Source organism: Netta rufina, assembly GCF_964035555.1.
Source record: "Netta rufina genome assembly, chromosome: Z".
Taxonomy (NCBI): Eukaryota; Metazoa; Chordata; class Aves; order Anseriformes; family Anatidae; genus Netta; species Netta rufina.
The window spans coordinates 56,487,628-56,512,493 of record NC_140126.1 but is presented as its reverse complement, the minus strand read 5'-3'; the positions used below and the strand labels follow the sequence as shown (position 1 = coordinate 56,512,493).

General features: G+C 37.9%; 1 protein-coding gene across 1 annotated transcript in view; it reads right to left on the bottom strand.

The window, feature by feature from the left end:
• Positions 1-3,393: 3,393 nt before the first annotated feature.
• Positions 3,394-24,866, bottom strand: part of MAN2A1 (mannosidase alpha class 2A member 1) — a gene marked incomplete at its 5' end in the record, with an annotated part of 128,091 nt that continues 106,618 nt past the window's right edge. Inside the window, 3 exons of the mRNA XM_084304915.1 lie at positions 3,394-3,581; positions 5,176-5,286; positions 13,458-13,652. Of these exons, the coding sequence (XP_084161041.1) occupies positions 3,429-3,581; positions 5,176-5,286; positions 13,458-13,652 (459 nt within the window). The 3' untranslated portion in view covers positions 3,394-3,428. The remainder of the gene's footprint in view (positions 3,582-5,175; positions 5,287-13,457; positions 13,653-24,866) is intronic.

Genomic DNA, 24,866 nt, shown 5'->3' with positions numbered 1-24,866 from the left:
AATCTGTTAAGTGTGAACAAACAATGTGTTTTAGTGTCCACAGATGTACACTAAAGAGAGATGTTGCATCTGTTATTTTAAAACTTGATGTACCCAGGAATACATCAAATACAGTAAATGTTTTTTTTTCAAGAATTAGCAGATTTTATATGTAACTGGAATGCATTCCATCCAGACAGTCAAGCTGATATTACTGATTCTAGGGTAGGACGACCTTAAAAAAGTGGTGTGGTGTATCAGATTGGATCCATACCCATTACTACCTGACAGACAGACAAGTATGTTATAAAAGTATATAATACTATACTTTTATTCTTTATCTTGAAATATCAACTCCAAAATTACAGGTACTTATGTGGTACCTATATATGTATACTTTTACATTTATAGCTAAGACTATCCAGTCCAGCATCAAACAGTTTCAGGCACAGACTGCAACTTTTACTCAATGCAAAGTTTCTTTTGTGAACAAAAAAGTGCCCACCCTTCTCCCTGTTGACACACATGCTTAGGTCTCTGAATTTAACATCTACCTGTGAAGTAGTCGAGTTATGACAGCTTTTATTTTGTTTTTGAACTGGTTACAGAAAAGGAAATAATGACACTGAACACATCTCACAATAACATTATCTTTTATTAGATCTTATTTTACATATCCCCATAAGATATAAAATCTTCCAAGAGAAAATATCAAAAGCCTTCAATTTAAATCAGTTGTTTCAGACAGTATGAGCAGGTAAAAACAAAGATTTAATAGGAATGTAAAAAATAAAAATTAAAAACAAACAAACAAACAAACAAAAAAAAACAGTACAGGTATAACTACCATGGAAAGCAATTACAAGGTTTTAAGCCATTTTTTTATACAGCGGTGTCTTCAAAAACCATACTGGTTGAAAGTAAGGATGCTTGGTTCTCTTAACCAGTAGTTTTAAAACCAGCAGATAAAAAATAGAAAGAAAAAAAAATATATATATGTATACATAAAACCAAATTAGATGGTGAATATGTCAAAAAACAATAATTTCACTGAAATATCCAATATAATAAAAAAAACTTTGAAAACATCATTAGCCATATTCTAAAGTAATATTTATTTTCAGTCTTTGGAGTTTTGACACAGTTAAGGATTTCTAGAAATAATCCCAAATTGAAGGCTGTTCTGTTGCTACAGAAAACAAATGCAAAAAAAAGAACATAGACTAAATCTGCTGGTTAAGAAAGATTCAGGCATCATGATTGTACAGCTGATGATAAAAGAAAAAGGTACAATGCTATATGAATTACATTTTTGGAAGCAATTCCAACAGGCAAAATACTTTATTGCATCAAAATTTTACGTTTCTGCGTAACAAAACTTGAAATAGTATTTTGAAAGCTCTCTTGCACAGAACACACAAAGTCTCTGAAGCACTTTAATGCTGAAGATGCAATAAAATAAACGTTATGAGAACCTTCTGCTGGCAAGTTTACCAAGCTTTGAGTTCCAACAACAACAACAAAAAGTATTTTCAATTACTATAGCTAAGAAAACTTACAGTACATGTTTATTGCATGAAAACATCCATTTAGTGGATCCATCTGATTCTTCCATTTGTGGTTAGTGGTTCTTACGTTTTTATATAACTTGCACCAGATTCTGCTAAGTATTCCATTAACTACAAAACATACAGTAGATTGAATAAAATAGGGAAATCTACGCAATCCTGACAGAAATCCAACCCGTGACAATGCATGAAACTAAAATTTCACTTTCATTTTCTTTTAAGATAGCCTGTAGCTACAAGATATAATTTGATACATCGTGGAACAATAATGATGAAATTAAATACAGTAGGTATTATTAGAGTTAGAAAATAGCACACCTTTTTATCAGTTACAATGACTTTCCATGCAATAGTATTGAAGATAAGCAATGATATTTGGAAAGCATAAACAACAGATGGAAGTAAGAAGTGTGAAGATAAATGAAGACTAGTAAATGGAATCATACTCAAGTGCATGTTTATATGTATTAACTGTAAACAGTAGCTCTACTTAGGGAATATTTTTCACACTTGAATGGCTTCAGCACTAAATATGTATTACGTAACATGTGAAAACAAAGCAAAAAGTAAGAATCCATTTTTCAGTAAATGAACATGTGAACACTGGCAATGTAACTGAGGTTGCAAGTTTGAAAAATTAATATAGGCACATGATTCTGAATGCACAGGTCACACAGTCTGTGTGACAGGCAAGCACATGTTTTGATGGGTTTGCAAACTATGTCTTGCTTACTATCAACTCTCTGCATCAAGTTGCATTTTCCTTGAAAGCAACTGAATTTAGATTTTACAGTAATTTTTTTTTCATGTTATGACATCATTTTAATACATTCAAATAGTCAAAATGTTCAGAATAAGATAGTACAAACTTGGTGCAGGAGGACATAGATCAGAGTGCGGCCAGCATTGTCAAATAGGAGATACACAGCTTAAGTATTATATAAACTACCTTTCCCCAAAAAACATTAACATAGACACCAAAATTGTAACAAGACATATCAAAAAATAAGGCACATTTATCTTGATATGGTAATCTTGAAATAGAAAACTCATTTCAGAGAACATCAATATCTAAATGAGTTTTATAAAAAATCCTGTATTCATGATAAGTATGGACATTTCTCATCATGTATGATAATGGAGTAATTGCACATATCCCAGTGTGTCAAGTAACAAAATGGGAGTTTTATTAAACATTTCCATTGCAAAATTATTTTGTAGGTTCATGTTTTTCTATTTACATAATTCAGGTGAACGGTAGAAATATTAAAATCTACCATCACTTGTCACAAGTACTGCAGGCTTTCATTTTACCACAATTAAAGATCCCCTTTTTGTTGAATGAATTGAAATTAATTGTGGAATAAATTGAGATTATTGTTATTTTGTATAAATGATTGCAAGTTTTTGGACATTAGCTACTACACAAGAACATTTTATTCCATTTGTTTCCAGGCTGTATCTGGGCTTTCTACTCAGTATTATTTGTACATAAATTTATCAACAATCAGCAAAGAAGGCTGTTTAAAATCCAATACCCTTCTTAGGAAAATTAAAACACCAGAAACATCATTAGTTAGCATTTAACCTGAGATTTAATCAGTTGAGAGGTTAACATCCTTAGAAATTTCTTCACTTGTTGCATTAACTTATACTGATGTTGGTATTTTATGGAAAAAAAAAAAAAAAGAAAAAAAAAAGAAAAAAAGGTTGCTTGCAACATGGCTTTTCACTGTGTTGATCAAAAAAATTAGAGAATGCATGTTTTTCTCACAGTATCCAGAAGCTGGAATAACAATAATGTGCTTCTTATTGCACGTGAAACTCTGAGAAGACATACTTGCAGATTCCTCTTCTCTATCTGAGTATTAAAACCAGATTTCATCTTAGTCGAACCCGGAATGTATTTATCTCCATAGAACTCATATTTACTTCACTTATATTTCTGGCATCTGGAGGTGAATGCATCAAAGATAAAGATGCAGGTGTAAGACTTTCCACATTGAATTTGTTAAAGAGTTTATGCACCTTTACCTGGAGGAAAAAAAAAAAAAAAAAGAAAAAAGAAAAAGAAAATTGAGTATGTACCTTAAAATTGACTACAATTTAATCTCTAACATCCTGGTTAGATACTTTTCAAAGTTATCAGCATAACAATTCTTGCACCAAAACCACCAAACATTTCTAAGAACAATGCTTAAGATACTATACACTAGATTAAACCTTTTTAGGTAGTTTGCTTCCACATTTCAAATCAGGTAAGCTAAATCAATATATTAAAAAAGTGGTCAGAAATATTTGAAGTTCTCTTTGTTTCTATAAAAAAAAAAATATCAGCTACTCTTCTGTTTTAAGAAAATCTGAAATCTATTCAACGATTTGATGATGCATTGGGTTTACGTGGCAAGGTTTTGGTAGTGGGGACTGCAGGGGAGGCCTCTGTGAGCTGAGCCCAGCAGCTGCCCCATGTCAGAGCAGAGCCAGCTCCAGCTGCTCCAAAAGGGACCTGCTGCTGGCCAGAGCCAAAGATCAGTGCAGCAGGAGGTGCTGCAGGCAGGCAGCAGCAGTTCCCCTGCGGGCTGTGCAGGGAGAGGCCCCTGGTGGAGCAGGCTGTCCCCCTGCAGCCCGTGGGTCCCACATGGAGCAGATCTCCACAGAGTGACCGTGAGGGAGAGGCAGAGACAAAGCATCAGGGACTGACTGCAGCCCCCATTTCCTTTTCCCCTGTGCTGCTTGGGGGGGAGGACATAGGACAGGTTGGATGGGGAAAAGGTCTTTTTAGTTTTTTAGTGTTTTTTTTTTTTTTTTTTGTAGTTTCTCACTTTTTTACCTTGTTAGTAATAGGTAATACATTACATTAGTCTCTCTATGCTGAGTCTATTTTGCCCGTGATTGTGATTGCTGAGTGATCTCCCTGTCCTTATCTCAACCCTTGGGCACTTTCCATCATACTTTCTCCCCCTTTCCCTTTGAGGAGGGGGAGTGAGAGAGCCATTGTGGTGGAGCTCAGCTGTCTAGCTGAGTAAAACCACACAGATGACAAAAATTCTATAGATTTATAACTACCCAGTCTACTGTCTGTAACACAAGAGTTTTATCATTTACATTTCATAATTTACATTTCATAATTTTTCACACCAATTCAATAGCAATTGCAAACCACTCAGATATTTGTAATGGTGTAGGTCATGTAAGGGAGCGTTGGAAGACAAAGGACATGCTGTAATAAACAGTTTTCAAAGTAGCAATCACACAATTTACAGATGTTAACTAACACTATTCAGAAGAATACACTTCAGAATATGTAATTTGACTATTTCTTTGGTAAAGTTGTTTATATTACACTATTCGAAAACTATTTGAGAAATTTTATTATATGACATTATAGGACATTTACGGGAAGTTAATAAGGCTACAGCTGATGTAGAAGTTAACTTGCAGATGCTTACATGGTCATTTCACCACACCAGCAGATGCCCATCTTTACCAAACGGAAAACAGCTTTAAATTTAGCTATTATCCTGAAACTCTCGAAAAATTACTACCTTTACTTGAGTAATAATTTTACTTAAATATCAGTGTTCCTGCTATACTTGCAAAGTAAACTACCCATAAAATGCCAGTATACCTTTCCCTGAGTAGTGGAACAGAGTAGACCCAAGTCTCTGTTTGAAAATCTACAATCAAATCCTTTTCTGTGAAGAATCAGAGCAGCTTCATCAGATGGCTCAGGATCTACCTGCAAATAAACAAAATAAAAGTTACTGAGAAAGTAGCAGAGCCAGCAAGACATTTTAGGACCTCAAAAGATTATTATTACCTTAAAGTTATGGAACCACATATGCCTTAAATAACATTCAGCTTAGACTGGACAGACATGCTTCTTTTAATGTTTATAAGATTAAATATAAAAATAATTAAATAGCAAAGTGATATTAGATATACAAATTACTAAAGAATGTGAACTTAAGGAGTTCAGAGATCAGTAAATGCACATGTACAAGCAGACTCAGAATTTAAGAGTAGCTTTCATAGCTGTGTTAATTGGCTTCCCAGATACATTACATGGCAAAACTAAACCAAACATATGATAATTACAATAGCTAGCTTCAAATTTATTGTGACTATGTTGTATCAAGTTTACATTTTGCAAATCTGCTCCCTGAAACCTCACTCATCTTACGATGTGTGTGAAACCACACACTACTAAAAACATTAAATAATTATAGGTAAGACATACAGTGCTCTTGAGCCTCAGTAGACAACAAAGTAATCCACAATCTCAACTTTCTATTTTGAACCAAACAATTAAAATCACTTAGGACAAATGGTCACAAGAATAGAGTATAAATGCCACAAGTCAGAATCTTTTTTAGACGTACTTCAGAAAACAAAGTCATATTCCTAGAGCATGGGAAGATTCCCCCATGGCTGGGAAGTTTCAATTGCTACAGATTTTTTCATTTTATTTTACACTATCATGTAAAAAAAAAAATATGAGAATGTACAATAAGAGTAACAGAAATTTTTCTTCACATTACAGATGAATATGCATGCAAGCTATTTTCATAGCACATACATGAATGGCCCATGATGAGATGTCCTACATACTGTCACAAGCTGTTAGCATTCAACATTTGCATTTGCCTTCAACATTGTTTTCTCTCATTTATTTTATTTATTTTGTTGTACTTTTTTTTTCATTCTTCAACTCTTCATCTTACTAAATACTCAATAAGGTTGTAACATCATCAAAAGATCTCCAATTATGCCAGCGCTTTATTTTTTTCTTTTTAAAATTAATTTATTTCCATTGTACTTGTATTTTGTGATGATGCTTTTTCCCAATAATCTCTGTCATGAGTTAAATTCTTTTCTGCTACTTCAATGAGTATCTAATGCTTTGGAGAATCCTATGCTGATAAGTACTGTACTTGAGGTAATCCCAAGTATACATGTAAATACAGGCTTGGCAGAGAATGTCCTGGAAGTATCCCTGATGAGAAGGACCTTGGGGTGTTGATTGATGAGAAGCTCAACGTGAGCCATCAATGTGCGCTTGCAGCGCAGAAACCCAACCATATCCTACCTGCGCTGCATCAAAACAGCATGGCCAGCAGCATGAGGAACGTGTTTCTCCCTGTCTACTCTGCTCTCATGAGACCCCAGCTGAAGTACTGTGTTCAGCTCTGGGGCCCCAGCACAAGAAGGACATGGAAGTATTAGAACAAGTCCAGATTAGGGACACAAAGATGATCAAGAGGCTGGAGCACCTCTCCGTATGAAGATAGGCTGAGGGAGTTGGGGTTCAGCCTTGGGTAAGAGAAGGCTCCAGGGGACATCTTATAGCAGAGCCTTCGAGTACCTAAAGAGGGCCTACAGGAAAGCTAAGGTAGGACTCTTTGTCAGAGTGTAGTGAAAGGACAAGGAGTTAATGGTTTTAAACTAAAAAAGACTGGATTTAAATTAGATATTAGGAAGACGTTCTTTATTTTGAGGGTAGTGAGGGACTGGAGAAGGCAAGACTCTGGGAAGACCTTATAGCAGCCTTCCAGTACCTAAAGGGAGCCTACAGGAAAGCTGGGGAGGGACTCTCTGTCAGTGAGTGTGGTGATAGGACAAAGGCTAACGGCTTTAAACTAAAAGAGGGTAGATTTAGATTAGATACTAGGAAGAAATTCTTCACTGTAAGGGTGGTGAGGCACTGGCACAGGTTGCCCAGAGAAGCTGTGGATGCCCCATCCCTGGAGGTGTTCAAGGCCAGGCTGGATGGGGCTTTGGGCAACCTGGCCTGGTGGGAGGTGTCCCTGCCCATGGCAGGGGTTTGGAACTGGATGGTCTTGAAAGTCCCTTCCAATCCAAATCATTCTATGACTCTATGATTATTCTTTTTTTGATTTTTAACTCTTGGAGGTGTAATAAACAAAAGGTATCATTAGATTAAGGCTTCAGTTCCAAACCAAGTTTCTCCTAATAAAGTACATCTCGGAACAGCCTGAACCAGCTTCTTTAAACCACAGTATGTCACTGCTTCATAGTATAACAAATTCACATTACTAAATACTCATTCAGATGATAAAAAATGGAAAACTGATAAACTTAAATGGAAATTTCCTTAGAAGACACTTAAAATAGCAAAAATTTACTCATGTTATTTGGACTTGAAATTAGATATTTTGCAGTAAAACATTTGCATAGTTTACAAAGCCTGAACAAATCTCAGTTTGATAAGATTTTCATAAATAGCTTACTTATAACCACCTAAAATCCTGTTCTTAATTAATGTATGGTATCTACAGTCAGACAATTTAAATAGGTTTAATATGTGTAATATATCCTTGGTAGTTGAAAAAGTTCTTACATTGTTTATTGGAACTTCCTATATTAAGTTAATAATAATGACGCCAAAAAAATTATTTTCAGTCTCCAACTCTAATTCCCAACTTCTTCACTGTCACTGATGTGGCAAAACGTTTGCACTTAAAAGTAGACATTTTTATGCACACAAAGTATTATTATCTGCCTAAACATCAGATTAGAGAAATATTAAAATTCATGCTGCAAAAGCTTGACTTCCTACGGGGTAAATTGATGTTAAAAATGACAAGAGAGTAATGAATATCAACACTTTCTCTGTATCTCGTAGAATTACCTTTTTGTCATCTGCATAACAAACGCATTTCAAATGATGGCATGAATATTTCATCTCTTAAGTTTTTAAAATTAAATATTATCTTAATTAAGATTCAAAATGTTTACAACACAAAGGTAATAAACAATTAATGACACTTTCAGAAAGTGAGTTCTGCCAAGTGTAAACACCTATGGTATAGCAGACAACCTTTTAGACTTCCCAGGACTTTAACATGCAGATAGCATCCAACTGTAAACAAAAAAATTAAAAAAGAAGAAGCAAACAACACACCTAAGCTGTGCTAATCTGTCTTAAGACTGAGCAAGCTGCCACAGTCTCCACATCTACTATAACTTATCTCTTCTTCTATCATCGCTAGGTAAATTATATTAGGTCTATGAATGCCTAAGGGAACATCTGAGCAACGATGAACCCAATTTATGTCACGTATACCTTCTAAACATGACTATGCCATCTGCATGAAAACCTGTAACACATTTCTCAAATTTTAGCAAACAGAAATATCTTTAGTCTTGTGAAGCTTCACATTGTTATGAAGACAAAAATTCCCTAACTACCATACTATCAAATCTCTGACTGCCTTTCTTGGAAGAGCTGTCAAAGCTTGATTTGATTTTGATCTCTGAGAAGTAAAATGCTGTCCTCATATCAGGCTGCTAGCAGGAAAAAAAAAATAAAAATCCTAAGCTTCCTTATAAACAGTATCCCAAGGCAATGCTGCTAAAATTTGGATGAGAGAGAAAAAAACATTTTAACATTTTTTATCTGATACTGTAAGCTAACAGGCATGCATCACAAAGTTCAAATAACATGAGAAAAATATGCACTTATATTCAGTATAAATGGACAAATGCAATCAGTTTTTAAGTCTTGAGGTCCTGTCTACTTACAGTAGGCAAAATCTTTGTCAAACAAACAATAAGACATTGGACTCTTCCATGACAGGATCATGTATCTTAAAACAATATTATTTTTCCCCCTCTGAGAGGAGCAGAAAACTAGAAATTCCCTTTTTCTCATTTATGCTTTAATGCATTTTCATGCATTCTAACTTCTACCTTAAATCCTAATATTTTTGTTTTGGTACCCCTTTATGTGAAATTGTAATATCACTTCTTAAAAATCAGTTTCAAGTGGGCAGTCGCATGTGGGGGAGTGGAGGGGCAGGTCTTGGATCTTGAGAAACCTCATCTACTGGGAGATGATGGGGAGCTCTGTCTGAGGAGGGAAAGAGACCTGCCAATCTGGTGAAAAAAAAAAAAAATTAACTGAAGTTTCTGGGGAAGAGTAATGTTGATGTCAGCATTAGCAATGGCTGCCCAGGGATAGCAAAAGGAACAGGAAGAACTCCTGAAGAGCAACACAAAGGAATGCTAGCCATGTAAGTGAGTTTTATCAGGAACTCAACTTAAATGCCTCTGAGCATGGGAAATAAGCAGGGGGAACTGGAATTTTTAGCCCAGTCTCAGGGCTGTGATATCATAGACTTCATGATAGAGGCATGGCAGGATGGCTCACACAACTGAAGCACGGTGATGGATAGCTTCAGACTCTTCAGGAGAGATATGCCAGAAAGAAGAGGAGGTGGGATAGCCCTCTGCATTGAGGAAGGTTTGGACTGCATGGAGCTTAGTTACGGTGATGAAAAGGCTGAGTGTCTCTGGGTAAGTCGGGGAAAAGCCAACATGGGAGATACTGTGGTAGGAGTGTGCTACAGACCAGGATGAAGAAGCATAAGAAACATTCTGTAAGGATATAGAAGTATTGCAATTGCTAGCAGTCATTCATGAGAGACTTCAACTTCCTTGACATCTACTGGAAATACAGTATGGCAGAGAAGTAGCAAATGGAGATTCCTAGGATGTGCAGAGGATTGCTTCCTGACACAGGTAGAGAGGGAACAAACTAGGGAAGGTGCCCCGCTTGAACTGTTGTTTGTCCATAGCAAAGGCCTTGTGGGTGATGGTTGTAGGCCATCTTGGAAACAGGGATCATGAGATGATGGAGTTCTCAGCCCTTGATCATAGGTGTTCTGCAGGGATGTCAATTCAAAGGGACAATGACAGCTAGAGTTTACCTTGGCTACTACACTGAAAGACAATAAAAAAATGTTTTTATAAAGATAGAAACAAAAAAAAAGGGGGGGGGAGGTTTAGGAGAATCTCCATCCTTTATTCAGTGTGGGGGGAAACATAGTGACAAGAGCTGAGGAAAGAGATGAGGTACTTAATGCCTTTTTTGCCTCAGTTTTCTTAGAAAGTCCACTTCTTCTCAGGGTACCCAGCTCACTGTGCTGGAAGTCAGAGACAGGGAGCACAACGAAGACCTTGTGAGCCTAGGGGAAATGGCTAGCGACCTACTAACCATTTGGATACCCAAAAATCTATAGGGCCAGAGGGGATCCACTCAAGGGTACTGAAGGAGCTGGCAGAGGTGTTTGCTGAGTCACTTTCAAAAATTTACCGTTTAGTCCTGGCTAACAAGAAAGGTCCCAGATGACTGGAGGTTGGCAAATGTCAAAGCCTTCTCCTACAGAATCACAGCCTTCTCCTATAGAAAAGGACTACTCATGGCTTGGAAGGATGAACTGTGTGGTTGGTAAAAAAAAAAAAAAAAAAAAAAAAAGTGGCTGGGCTCAAAGGGTCATTGTTAATGCAGTTAAATCCTGTTAGCATCCAGTCACAAGTGATGTTCCCCAGGACTCAGTACTGGGGCCAGTTCTCTTTCATATTTTACCAACAATCTTGGTGGAGGATCAAGTGTACCCTCAGTAAGCTTGCCAAAGACACCACGTTGGGTGGGAATGTTGATAGGCTTCAGGGCAAGAAGACTTTGCAGAAGGATCTGGATAGGCTGCACCGAGGGGCCAAGGCCAATTACACAACATTCAACAAAGCTAAATGCCAGGTGCCTCATAACAACCCCATGCAGCAGAACAGGCTCAGGCAAGAGCGTCTGGAAAGCTGCCCAGCAGAAAAGGACCTGGGGGTGCTGGCCGACAGCCAGCTGAACACGAGCCAGCTGTGTGTCCAGGTGGCCAAGAAGGCCAATGGCATCCTGGCCTACATCACAAATTGTGTGGCCAGTGGGACTAAGGAAGGGTTTAGTCCCCTGTACACAGCACTGCTGAGACTGCACCTCGAGTGCTGTGTTCAGTTTTGGGCCCCTCACTACAAGAAGCACATCGAGGTGCTGGAGGGTGTGTAGAGGAGACCTACAAAGCTGGTGAAGGGACTAGAGAACAAGATGCATGAGGTGAGGGAACTGGGACTGTTTAGTCTTGAAGAGACTGAGGGGAGACCTCACTGCTTTCTCTATAACTACCTGACAGGAGGTGGAAGCAGGGAGGATGTCAGTCTCTTTTCTCAGGTGAAAAGTGATAGGACATGAGGCAACGGCCTCAACTTGTGCCAGGGGAGGAAGAATTTCTTTACGGAGAGGGTGGTTAGGTATTGGAACAGACTGCCAAGGGTGGTGGTGGAGTCACCATCCCTGGAGATATTCAAGAAACATGTGGGTGTGGCACTTAGGAACATGGTTTATAAGTGGACTTCTAGAGTGATGTGATGGTTGGACTTGATGACCTTGAAGTCTTTTCCAACCTAAATGATTCTTTGATTCTATGACTCAACAGCTAAAGCAATATATAAATAATCTAAATTCTGGAAAAAATTGCACTGCATCAATTAGCCAGAATTATGGCATTCGTCATTCAGATTCTTGGAAGATGGGAAAAGGAAGCAGAAAGCAAGGAGAAAACTGAAAAGGTCCTTTTGGCATGCAAGACATTCTTTGCATAGCATAGTACCATTTCTGCTGTGGGGAAGAACTGTTCCGTACCTATAATGATAGTGCCTCTATCTTATGAATACTAATAATTTTCACTTTGAAGTGCACAGCATAATGCTGTGAACTTGGGAGCCGTCAGTCAAGTAACCATTGAACTACACTGTGGTGGACAGGGAAAAAGCATAGCCTCTAAAAATCTTCTGCCAACTGGGATAATATGGCTGGAATAGCACAGATAAAGTAGTAAAATTCATCTATGAGTAATATTGAACAAAATGGTTGATGCAGAGCCAGTCTTCCATTTCACGGGTTTCATTACCAAATTATACAAACATGGGGAAGAAATTTAGGCCCCAAAGTGGAAAAGTTGCCATGTTCATGAAGGTCTGTACCAGACCTGATGTGCTGAAGAAAAAAGGCAGTGCTGAACTGGCTGAGGAAAATGAAAAGATTTTACAGCAAAGTGTGGAACATACACTTCACATAACGATTTAATTCAGTATGAAGCTTCTTCCTAACTCTTCAAAGACATAAGACCCACAGAATGAAGAGTTAGTTCACTTTGAAATTCAAAATAAGAAACAGTCAGAGCTGAAGGAGTTCGTATGACATTGAACTACTAACAAAGTGTGAGAAGTGAACTGATTGTTTAAGTTCTAAAATAAAGAATTAAAATGAAAATGATGAACTGTGTAACTGATACATTTACAGTAATTAATGGAAAGTTTTGCAAATATTCTGAATATGATTTGAGGTCATTATTGATGAGCAGTTTTACCTCAGCCACCATAGAGGCTCCAAGGGAGCAGGGACAACTGTAGTCTGTAAGTATCTAAGTGTGGCAGAATTAAAAAGGAATTTCATCTATGGTAACACCACTGGTGAGAAATACTGAGATACGGCGTGAAGTTTAGACGCCCACATTTTAAAAGGTGTTGAAAAAGCTGAAAAGAATTTTTACAAGGCCTGGCGGAAGTAGGAGGGACAAAGCACTTCCTCTGTGGCTTACCAAACTGAAAAATTATATATGATGTTTACAATTGTGTAAGTTCTTTTGCAGAGAAAAACAAAAACAACAACAGCAAAAAGATATGGAACAGGTTTGGGTTTGATTTTTAGACATACCAGAGAACAGTTTCACAGGAACCATAGAATATAAGCTGTTGTTAGCATAATTAAAATAGGTCTTATACTGAAGCTTAAAAATACTGTAAGAATTTATTCCAGTGGGTGCTATAATATGGCTATTTTTTGTTAAGCCTAACAAATGGAATCAGAGGGATTTTAAACAACATGCTTTATTAAAAGCAATAATGATTGTATCCAAAGTTTACTAACCTTAACAAAAACTAGTAATTACTATACAATTTATCAAATAAGAACTTTATAAATTACTTTCCTAGAATAAAGTATTTGATTGGACTATATTAAAAAGTTTGCTTGTTAAAAGATCCTTTTGACCTTACCTTTGACTGGATTGTCCTCAGATTAACTATATGAATGTCACAAGGCATAGATGACACGAGTGGAGAAAAAGTATTCAGCATCTCCGGGACACCTGAATCTGCATATGTTGTCATCACAATTACAGGATGATTTAAGAAAGACGAAGTCATATGGCTAAGAAGCGAGGGAAAACTGACTGATGCCTTCTCTTCATTCTGCAAAACACAAGACAAAATATTTTCAAGATCAAGTTACTATACCAACATGTCTAAAATTCTAAATAATTTCCTTTACATATGAATCCACTAATTTAACAGAAAATATTATAGATTATCTGTTTAATTACTTTTGGAAATTTCTGATTATCCACAAATTCTCTTTTTTCTAATATTAGGAAACCCTCATGATTTTCAAGTATTAGTACATCTTTCAAAATGATAATTAAGGTATCTCTTTTTACACAATTGTGCAGCCTTTCAAGTTAGCTCTTCATAAACAACACAGTTTAGAGAAACAAGCAAGTTACTACTCTAGTAACTTACTCTATACGTTTCAGTATTTACCTGAATACTGACAGCAAGCTAGTCTTCTGCAGGCTTCTTTTATTACATTATTTTTCTATCCTATATTTCTTATTTTTTCTTCCTTTTTCAGATTCATCTAACCTGTATCCTACCTCCCTCTTTCTTTTTAGATCTAAAAAAGAAAAAACTGCACCCCCCCCCCTTTTTTTTTTGGGGGGGGGGGAGGAAGGGAGGGGGGGAGAGGGGGGTTAGGTGTAGAGTATTGCAACTATCATCTTTGCCTTGGTGGCAATAAAAAAGAATTCACATTCAGCAGTTTCATTTCAGCATCACACCAGCAGGAACTGAAAGAACTCCATCCACAGTTTTTACAAAGTTTTACTTGGAGTGCTTTGAACATGGCTGCAGAAACTGTGTCACAAGCCCTGAAACGATTAAGTCCTCACGTTCACTGCAGTAATTCAAAGCTTCACAGAAGCCAGAAAAGAAAACAAAGAAACTTTACAAGGCACTTTCAGTTTTAGAATATTAGGAAAACCAAGGTAGAAACATGAAAAATTGCTTTTGCACTTATTTTTCTTCACATACTTCATCAGACAAATCCCTACTTATTTGTAGTTAGACAGGTGATTTTTAGTGAAAACTCTGAAGAAAGTTTACCAACAATACAGCATCCTAAACTTTGTGATCTTAAATTTGCATTTTATGGTAGGTTGAAAACATGGAAATAATAAATGTGAGACACTTAAAGCAAAGGGGGGGAAGTATTTATCAGTTTGTAATGAACAACCATAATAGTAATTCCTGTTTTGACGTGTGCATGTATTTATACCTTTGCACAAGCATTAAATGCATCTGACAGTGTAGCAATTTAACATATGCCAGAGCTGAGTTGATGTAACTGGGTAATCTCTGCTTTGTTCTTGGTTCTTTTCTCAGTAATGACTAACAGTGTTAGCCTCTTATGCAGCTACTAAGCACTGAGGCTAATATTGTTATAGATTTATCACAATCCCAAATTCCATTCCAAAAATGGCAATAGCTAATAGTTGTAGAGGATTGCTCCCCCATGTGCATCACTGCACACATTTATCTACATTGACTTCATCTGCCATTTTACTGCATGCTTAATCAGTTTGAAGTCCTTTTCCAATTCCACAGTTAGCCTTGATTTTTTTCTATTACCTTAAATAGTTCAGCATCTCTGGCAAACTTTCTTGTCATTATTCTCCCCTTTCCCATTAAAATATGAGCAAGCTTGCTTTAAATACAGCTAAAGCTGTCTTAGTTCAAATGACTGCATACATTCCCTAACCACGGGGAAACATGCATATACATGTTTTTTTAAAGAAGAGTTCACTGTTTGACCCCAAAAGGAACACTGACTGTTTACTCTGTTGCCATTTATGTGCTAAAGTAGGTCATATTATTCTATCATCGGTTTTCTTATTATTCTTCAAACATTTTTTTCTGTAAAAGAAGCTGATTACTTGCATCTGAATCAGTCAAATAATATATTCATCCTACTATCCAGAGCTCTTGCAGCTGGTTCCTAATTCCAGGTACAGTACCCGAGAAACAGCAGAAGAGAAAATGACCATCCAGCAACCACCATTACTTAAGATTAGTTCCTTATGTGCATTTTTGACCTGTGGGCATGCATACTCCAAAGCATTTGAGATCAGAGATCCTGCTAGAATTCAGGTTTATCCATTCCCTTCCCTGCTTTTGACCACTACCTAACATACGCTACAAACGTGTCAAAAAGCAGCATGCCCCATATGCACCAATGGTCTCCTTAACTCTAGATTTTTCAGCTATAAGGGACTAAAAAGTTGGAAAGAGGAAGAATGGTAAGCCTTCACAAAAACAACTTATTTTTCTCTCCTTTTACATGTTTTACCTACATGCAAATTCTTACTGTAAGACATCCCACATACTTACTTGGAGAAGGGCTACAGTTCACTAACGGAACAGTGACTTGAAAATCATCCTGCTAGCTCCAACTTTACAACTGGAAGTACAGCGCTTGGCAAAAAACAAACAGAACTCATTTAGATGCCCTGAATTTCAGAAGCAGATGTTCCTCAGAAAATGCCACCAAGGTCATTTGAGATGAACAGAAGTGAGAGCTTTCTGAAAGCTTCTGCTCCATGTATAGAAAAATATCTTATATGTTAACACACGCATGACATCCACGAGTCAAGATCTTTCACAAATCCCAGAGATCAAAAACACAGGAAAAAAAAATGGGAGACAAATCTGTGCATTAGCTGACATGAAAGTAAGAAAATGCTCAAAGTATTTGATGAGTTCCCAGCCACGGCTAGAAGTTGACCCTCTTGAGGGACAAGAGGCATTGCAAAGGGATCTAGATACATTGGAGCATTGGACAGATATCAATGACACTAATTTCAACACAGGAAAATGTCAGACACTGCACCTGGGATACAGTAATGCTGGACACAAGTACTAGGAGACGAATGGCTGGAGAGCAGCTCAGCAGAAAGAGGCCTGGGGGTGCTGGTGACAGCAGGCTTGGCATGGCCAGCAGCGTGCCCTGGCAGGCAAGAGGGCAAACCACATTGTGGGGTGTGTTAAACACAGCATCACCAGCCAGTCAAAAGTAGTGATGCTCCCACTATATTTAGCATTGGTACAGCCTCACCTTGAATACTGTGTGCAGTTCTGGGCTCCACAATGTGAAAAGGATCTAAAGGTACTTGGAAAGTGTATAGAGGGCAGCAGCAAAGCTGGTAAAGAGGCTGGAAGTCATGTCCTAGGAGGAGAAGCTAAAGGTACTTGGGTTGTCTAGTTTGGTGGAAAAAAAAAAAAAAAAAAAAGGCTCAGAAAAGATGTCATGGTCTGTACAACCTCCTGAGGAGGGGAAGTGGAGAAGGAGGTGCCGGTCTCTTCCCCCAGTAACATAAGGACAAAACGCATGGTAATGGCACAAAGCTGTGCCAGAAGAGGTTCAGACTGGACACTAGGAAAAATGTCTTTACTATGAGGGTGGTCAAACACCAGAACAGGCTTCCAAGCAAGGTCCCATGCCTGTCAGTGTTTGAGAGGCATTTGGACAGTGCCCTGATTAATATGCTTTATCCTTTGTTTGGCCCTGAAGTGGTCAGGCAGTAGGACTCAATCTCTGTAGGCTTCTTCCAGTTGAACTATTCTAATTCTAAAAAGATAGGGCAGGACAATCTTCTAGGACAGAATCCTTCAAGGCCGTCTCTAAGGCTAACAGAAGTAATGTAAATAAGAAAGGTATTTTTACGATAAAGATGCAGCAAGGTAAGTAGCAGTTGAGAAACCAGGAAAGATGGGAGGAATGGAACCGAAAACCTTCAGGAATAATGTGTGTGGGAGAGAATCATTAACTGCCAGTGGGCAAAGGGACAAAGTTGTCAGAAAACCCTTAACAAAACCATAAAGAGTGGCTCCTATCTTTCCTGATTTTTCAACTGATGATTGTAGGGAAACACTGTCTTGAAGTACTCTGGCAAATGCTAGAACTAGAGCTGAATCAACTTGGCTGATCTTTGTTCCTGCTGTGTTTGCTTATTTTATCACAGTCATAAACATTCAACTTGAACATTATCCAAAATTCAAACTTTTAAAAGCTGCACTAAAATGGAGATTTTTATTACGAATCTTGTATTCCCACATCTGGAATGACAGTAAGCACCAACAGAACAAGTGCAGTCGTCTCTTCCCAGGGGAGGTAATTCAGTGAATCTATGTCTGTATTAGCAATAGGAATGGAGAGTAAAGCAGGTATCAAAAGCTGCCAGGAGACTAAATAAAGAAAAGGGGTTTTACGAACATTGTCAAGACAGTGCTATTACAAAAGTTCCAGAAGGAACACTTCAAAGCCTGTTCCCCTCCTATACGCATCCCAGTCATAAAGGGATCGGAGTATGCCTTTGTCCTCTTAATAAATTGATACAAAACTCAATGCTCCGAGGAAAGCCAGAGAAAATAATGTTCTTCATGTAAACACAACAGATTTGGAAGAACAGTTACTCTGTATCTACATTCACAACCTGGGTAGCTTTCAGCAGTACCCTGCTAATACTACGTAAAAGTCCCACAGTCTCCATCTAATTAAAGTACTGCTCTCAAAAGTGGCATTGTTTCCTCAACTTCAATGACTGTGTTTAACACTCAAAGTGTGAATGGAGCTCCACTGGCAGCTTTACAAACATTATGTATTGGCAAGATTCTGACAAATGCCACTGATACAGCTGAGTGCTGGCTTAATGAGCTCTAATCAAAGTAAACACTGCCTTTCTAAACTACCTTGTAGCACACGCATATACAGTTATCCAATTAGAAACAGTCTGCTCTGAAATATAGCCCCCCCAGTGACTGAGTAATAATGAATACAAATCCCAAGGACCCTTCTTTCTCATCAGAAGTAAGGCTAAAAATTCTGAATTTTATTTTTAGAGACAAAAGAGAAAAAAAAAAAAGAAACCACACACACACAGAGTCCAACAGAACCTTAGGTAACAGTCAGCAACAAGTTCTAAAAATGGCCTCATCTATAAAGAGTGTCCTTATGGAAGACAAGAGCTATTCTATCAATAAAGTGAGGATGGAACTTATTAAGAAAAGACTCAAAGGGTTTTCTGTTAAGAGCTTAAACTAAGGAAGTGGGGTCCTTAATTAGAGGGGAAAAACATTAATTAGACTCTTCAGAAATCCTTTAGTAATTGAATGGAAGAAAGAATGGAAGACACTGTAGAGAATAAAGTAAAGCTGATACAGTTGATAATTGGGCTTCAGTTGATGCTGACAGAGAAACAATTAACTTCTCAATAAAGGCAAGAAGCCTTAAAAAAATAAGGAAAGCAAATTGGGGCAGATGGAATATCAAATCACAAATCTTGACTATTTAGTCCTCTTCTAGACTTTTCTCTGTCAAGTACAACTGCCCAAACCTGGAAGGAAACTTGCTTACTACTCCAAAACAACCAGCATCCAAACAGTTTCATGAAACATGCTGAAAAGTGGATGCTGACTTTGGATCTCAGTACATTCAGACAAAATCTGGGAACAGATGCAGTTCTGGGCCTGCGAAATCAAAGGATGAAGATCAAAAGAGTCTGATACCAAAACATCTGGACTATTCCTGGTAGAAAAGTCTCTTACTCTCATGTTGTGTGTAGAAACTGTTAGTTTTTTTTTAATCAACTTCCTCTTTTACAAATTCAGAAAATCCACCACTGGCAGAAGAAGAATGCTTTTAGACTGGAAAATCTAAGCTGTGAAGTAAAAAGACTCTTCAGAGCATTACTAGTCCCAAAATAGACACAGGCAGTGTTATTAAATCTCTCTCAATCATAATGTAGCAACTGACAGCAACTGATATGGTCAGCCTCCAAAGACAAACACAGAAAGAAGAATTTGTTTCTTCCTGTGCAATTCAAAGACTGACAATTTGTCTGTATGTCTGTTGAGATGCAGCTTCTATGTAAGAAACTGTGTGGGTGATACTGCAGTAGCCAGCTTATAAATGTGAAACATAATGACAGACAACATTGACTATGTGAATAAGCAGTCTTAAAATATGTGACAAAAACACATAATAGGTAAGGACAGCTGCCTTAGCTTTAAAATGCATACATTCTTCCCCAAGACCAAACATCGTGAATCCTTAACTCTGTAAAGGGTTCTCTATTTCAGGAGTACTCAAGTACTGTGTTCAGTTTTGGGCCCCTCACTACAAGAAATATCGAGACCCTGGAGCGTGTCCAGAGAAGGGCTACGAAGCTGGTGAAGGGCCTGGAACACAAGCCCTATGAGGACTGAGGGAGCTGGGGATGTTTAGCCTGGAGAAGAGAAGGCTCAGGGGAGACCTCATTGCTCTCTACAACTGCCTGAAAGGAAGGTGTGGGGAGCTGGGGGTCAGCCTCTTCTCACACATGATAGGACTAGAGGTCTCAAGTTGCGCCAGGGGAGGTTAAGGTTGGAAATTAGGCGAAATTTCTTAAGAAGAATAGTCTGGCATTGGAACAAGTTGCCTTGGTAGGTGGTGGAGTCACCACCCCCATGAATGTTACAGGAAGGGTTGAACCTGGTGCTTAGGGACAAGGTTTAGTGGGTGACATTGGTGGGAGGGGGATGGTTGGACCAGACAATCTTGGAGGGCTTTTCCAATCTTAATGATTCTATGAATCTATGTTTAGAAATTCAGATTTTATTTGGGAACAATATTAGTCAAATTCATTAAACTGATATATAGCACTAAATTGTTTCAACTTGTGTGTAGGCTTTACATGCAAGACTGCCTGGGTGTTACCTCATCAAGCAAAAATCCAATGTACTTTTTAAAAATTCATTTGAAGTTGTACATTGTAATGCAAAAAGTATGGTTGTTTCTGGCAGGTTCTGAGATCACTAAAAAGTCCTCCAGATATGGATGCATAGGTATTCCCTTTTGTTTGATGTCTCTGTCTGGAACTGGATTTTAGTGTGCCTGTAAAAACTGATGCCTTTGAGTTAGCAAGAAGGGTATCAGATAATGGGGTTTAAACCCACTGTGGAACAAATAGCAATTAGACACCAATGCAGACTGAAAGAAAGAATCTTGCATGTTAAAATGCTTATGTCAATCCTCCTTCTAAAGCAGCTGGATTATTCACAGCTCTGTATTAACCCTTTGTGAAAAGCATATTCAGATCTCCTTCAGTCTACAACGCATCTCCAAACATTCATCTCTTTTCAGAAGCAAGAATTACAATAGAAAAATCTCTTTTTCTTCTGATGCAAATTTTTTTTTTTCAGTGACCAAGAGTGCCATGCTTGGCCAACGTAACCACAGGTCAAAGAAAACACTGCTCATCACTTCTATCAGCTTCCAAATTGGCTAGTGGTTGTAGGGGGATATACCAAGATTGTTTGGAAACCAGATAAGGCAATAGGAAGATCTTCTTTGGGGATTCAGAACACTTAAGAACTTGAAGCTGCACAAGATTCCTCAGCAGAACAATTTTCAAGTGCTTTGTAAAAGAGCAGAAGCAGGTCTTCTACAATGAATTACACTCTTAGGGAAACCTAGATAAATTGCAACCAGAAATACCAGCCACAAATGCGCCTACTGAACAGGCAGGTACCCTGAAATCTTATGAGGCCTATAAACAAAAATACTAGTGCAGATTATTTTCTGCTATAGTAGAGCATTAAAGTATTTCCTGAAATCCTGGGGGACAAAGATCCTGAAATATATAAATACTGGATCTGTCTGAATAGTGCACGCACACACACACACACACACATATATATATTTGTTAGCAATGAAACATTCATCAGTTATGTTACAGTTTTGCATATCAAAGCATAAATTCTTTTGGTGATGTGTTTCAAGTACTTTTTTGAGAATTTTGATGTGGATTTCATTTTTTTTTTTGATAGCTTATTTTTTTGACCAGCAAAGGACTGAATTGAGCAGATGAGAATTGATAGAATGTCTTTATCTCTCAGAATGTAATATTTTCCATCAATTGAGTTGAAAGCTATTACACTAGGAACATATTTGTGCCACACAAGGTGACAGGGGTCCCTGAAGGCTGATTATAAAGGAAATAAAAATTGAGGCACTGTCCACAAGGCTGCAAGTTGGTTCACGGTAACTCTAAAATCATCACAAAATTTCTGTACCAACAGAGCTGGTACTAAGACTGCAGGTGAGGAACCCTGTGATGTCTACAAATAATCAAATTCAATGAACTTTGTACCCATGGAAGTTGCTCTTCCCCAGTCTGATAGAATTAAACTTGGGGGTCTTTAAGACCTGAGTTCTCCTCTGATCCCAGTTTGATAGGTGGGAGACTGCTGTGGTCCTGTGTTCCAGTCCAGGCAGAAGCAAGGCATGTATCCTCAGTAGGCACACACATACCACATATATGACCAGCCACATAAATGAAAAGAGAGCAGAGCCTTTACCAGCACCCACAGAGCACTCAGAAACATGAGCAGAACAATCTGGTCCTGCTTGAACCCTACAGCTGACAAGGTCTGAAGCTCGCTAGTCAGACACCATCACTTTCTTGATTCACAAGTACACTGCTGATGCCTCAATAGTGAATGTGGACTTTAAGTCTGGCTGATATCCAGGCTTGGATCTTAGGCTTCTTAACCGTTCACCATATCAGACTTCACCTCCTTGTAGTTGCAAACCCCCTACATGCCAGTTTGAAGTTTATCAGCAGTTCACATGCATGCACAGAAATAAGAGACTTTCTAGTAACCATCAGACAGTTCTGTTGATTCCTCAATCCCATGGCCTCTCTCTTCAATAACTAAAAAGTAGACCTCTTATTCTACTTTCCTAATCTGACATGAAATTATTTAATTACCCTTACAAGCTTAAACTAATTGGTGAGCTAATAAAGAATCAGGATAGACTGTAGTGACCACGCACAGATCCTTGTATTTCCCTTTTCCCTCTGTGTTCCCACATTTGCTTGCCTTCAATCCTTCTCTCTCCCCTCCTATGTCTTTTCCACAGAACAACGTAATAACAAGTATCTCATATTCTTTTAGGAGATAACCTCCCTAGTCTTCATAAAGTGTTTTCTGATGAGTCACCTTGTCAGGTTTCACACTAGTAACAATAGTCCTCATTTGACAGTCTCAGGTGTAGCCAATTTAGTGTGTTCCTTTCCTCCCTGGTTAGAGTTGCTCCATTTATTGCTGCTCCTTTGATCACTGTCAGATCCTTGTGTTTAATTGAGTCGTTAGTCAGATGCCATAGTCACTCACACTCTATAAACTGATTGTTTGGAGAACAAACATATGTTTTCTGGAGCATACAAAGTAACTAGCCACTGGGACCATAAGCACACCACCATACTTAGAGGCTGACAACTATGTAGGACATCAGTACAGCTATATGAAAGGGATCACAAAAGCAGATAAGCAGCATGACATCCTTTTTCAAGAAAAAAAAAAAAAAACTTATAGACTCTCCCAACCAATTTGATTTCTTCTTTTCTTATTATTCTTACAGTGTTTGTGTTTTCCAGTAATGATGCAGGAGGAAGGAGGATGGACATAAAATCTAAAGAAATAACCAATGCCAGAGATGTGAAAGGACATGGTTCCAGATTTTGTTTCCTACTAACTGGCAACACAGAGATCAGAATTTTTCTGGGGTTCTCCTTCAACAATGGAGTAGCTCACCAAAGTGATGATCAAGACAGAAGTTACCCCATGATATCTCCTAATTTTTGTTTTCCAGAAAGGCTATATTTGCATTGGAAATTTGCTGCTGATGGGGAAGTTGCCTCCCCAATAGAAGTTACTTGAAAATGCAAAATAGAAATTGTTTGTTCTGTATGCAAGGGGATTCTCTCTCTATAGTTATTTCAGTTGAGAATACAAGGAAAAGAAGCCTGACTCACAGACTTTCTCCTTCCTTTATGAAGGACTCTGTCCTACCACCAGAGCTTTCAGAAGGAATTACTAGGTCTTTCTAGAAGAGGTGATACAGCAAGATTTAGATTTAAGAGCTCTAACTGCACCAACTCAGAGCAGCTGCTGAAAAGACCTACACTTCCACTTTGTCCAATTATGTGGGCTAGTGGGAAAAACAGCTTTAATACTATGTATACTATCAAGTAGAATATTGTCCTTCTGAACAGAGTAGGCAGATGGGTACACACAAGTGAAGAGAAATAAAAACACCCAAAGGAAATAATGTAACTCATTGCAGAAGTATGTACAAAAAATGAGGCACAACTGTAAGTCCAGAAATCAGAAAAAGGCTATCCTCTTTGCTACCTCTTTAACCATGAGCCAGCTACAATGAGTGGCTGCTGCCCTGTTGGAGGATGAGGACTTTCACTCCCTATAGTTCTGGCCAGTATGACAATGACTAGAACTTGGAGATAAATCAGTCTTTATTTAGAATCCTTCTATAACACCTCTTCATCGAAGTGTCAGGAAAGAAACAGTATTTGAAACAATTAAGCTGTTAAGTGCCCTGGCATAAAAATGAAGATGGTGTTAGCCTGAAAAAATAGTGTTTGCATATAAATGTTAACACTGTTGTTGAACAGCAGACACAAACTTCCATCATAAGAAATAAAATATCATCTACTTCGTAGAGATAATCATCATTTAAGTTTAGTATTTTAAGAAAGGCTGTCAAGAACTAGCACACAGCTGAATATCTCTTCAAACAAAGCACTATATGTATGTATACTAATAAAATCAATAACAATAAAAACACCAAACAGCTAAATTTACAAGGCAAGGCTCTAGAAGAGGATGCATTGTGTTCTGGTATGAAAGAGATGCACAGAAAATGTTATTTGTTTCTTCCATGATCATCACAAAAGCCTCAAATTTTGAAGTCTTTGTTTATATTTGACAAGTTCAATACAATAGTCATTATTAAAATTGACACAGAAATATCATAGAATTGCTTGGGATGGAGAGAACCTTAAAAAACCTCTAGTTCCAACGCTCCTGCCATTGACAGGGATACCACCCACTGGATCAGGTTGCACAGGGCCCCATTCCACATGACCTTGAACATCACCAGGGATGTGCAGTTATCTACAGTTGTCAAACATGAGCTTGGAAACACTTCTAAATGGAAGTAGAGTTCCCGCTTTTTTTGAAATATCAAGTCAGTTACATTTGTTATGGGTGTGGTAATGCATAGCAATGCATAGTAAAGTGTATACCTAGTACACAAAATACACATATGCATTATAAATATGCACTCCATGTAAGAGGCAAGTACAACTCAATAATCAGACAAATGGCTATATCATAAAGCATGTATTTTCAGAGGAATTGATTATTTGACTGCCACATATTTGTGATTTTATTAACTGCCTGTATCACTGTTTCTCTAAACAGCCTCCCCCAAATCATAGCAGCTATGTG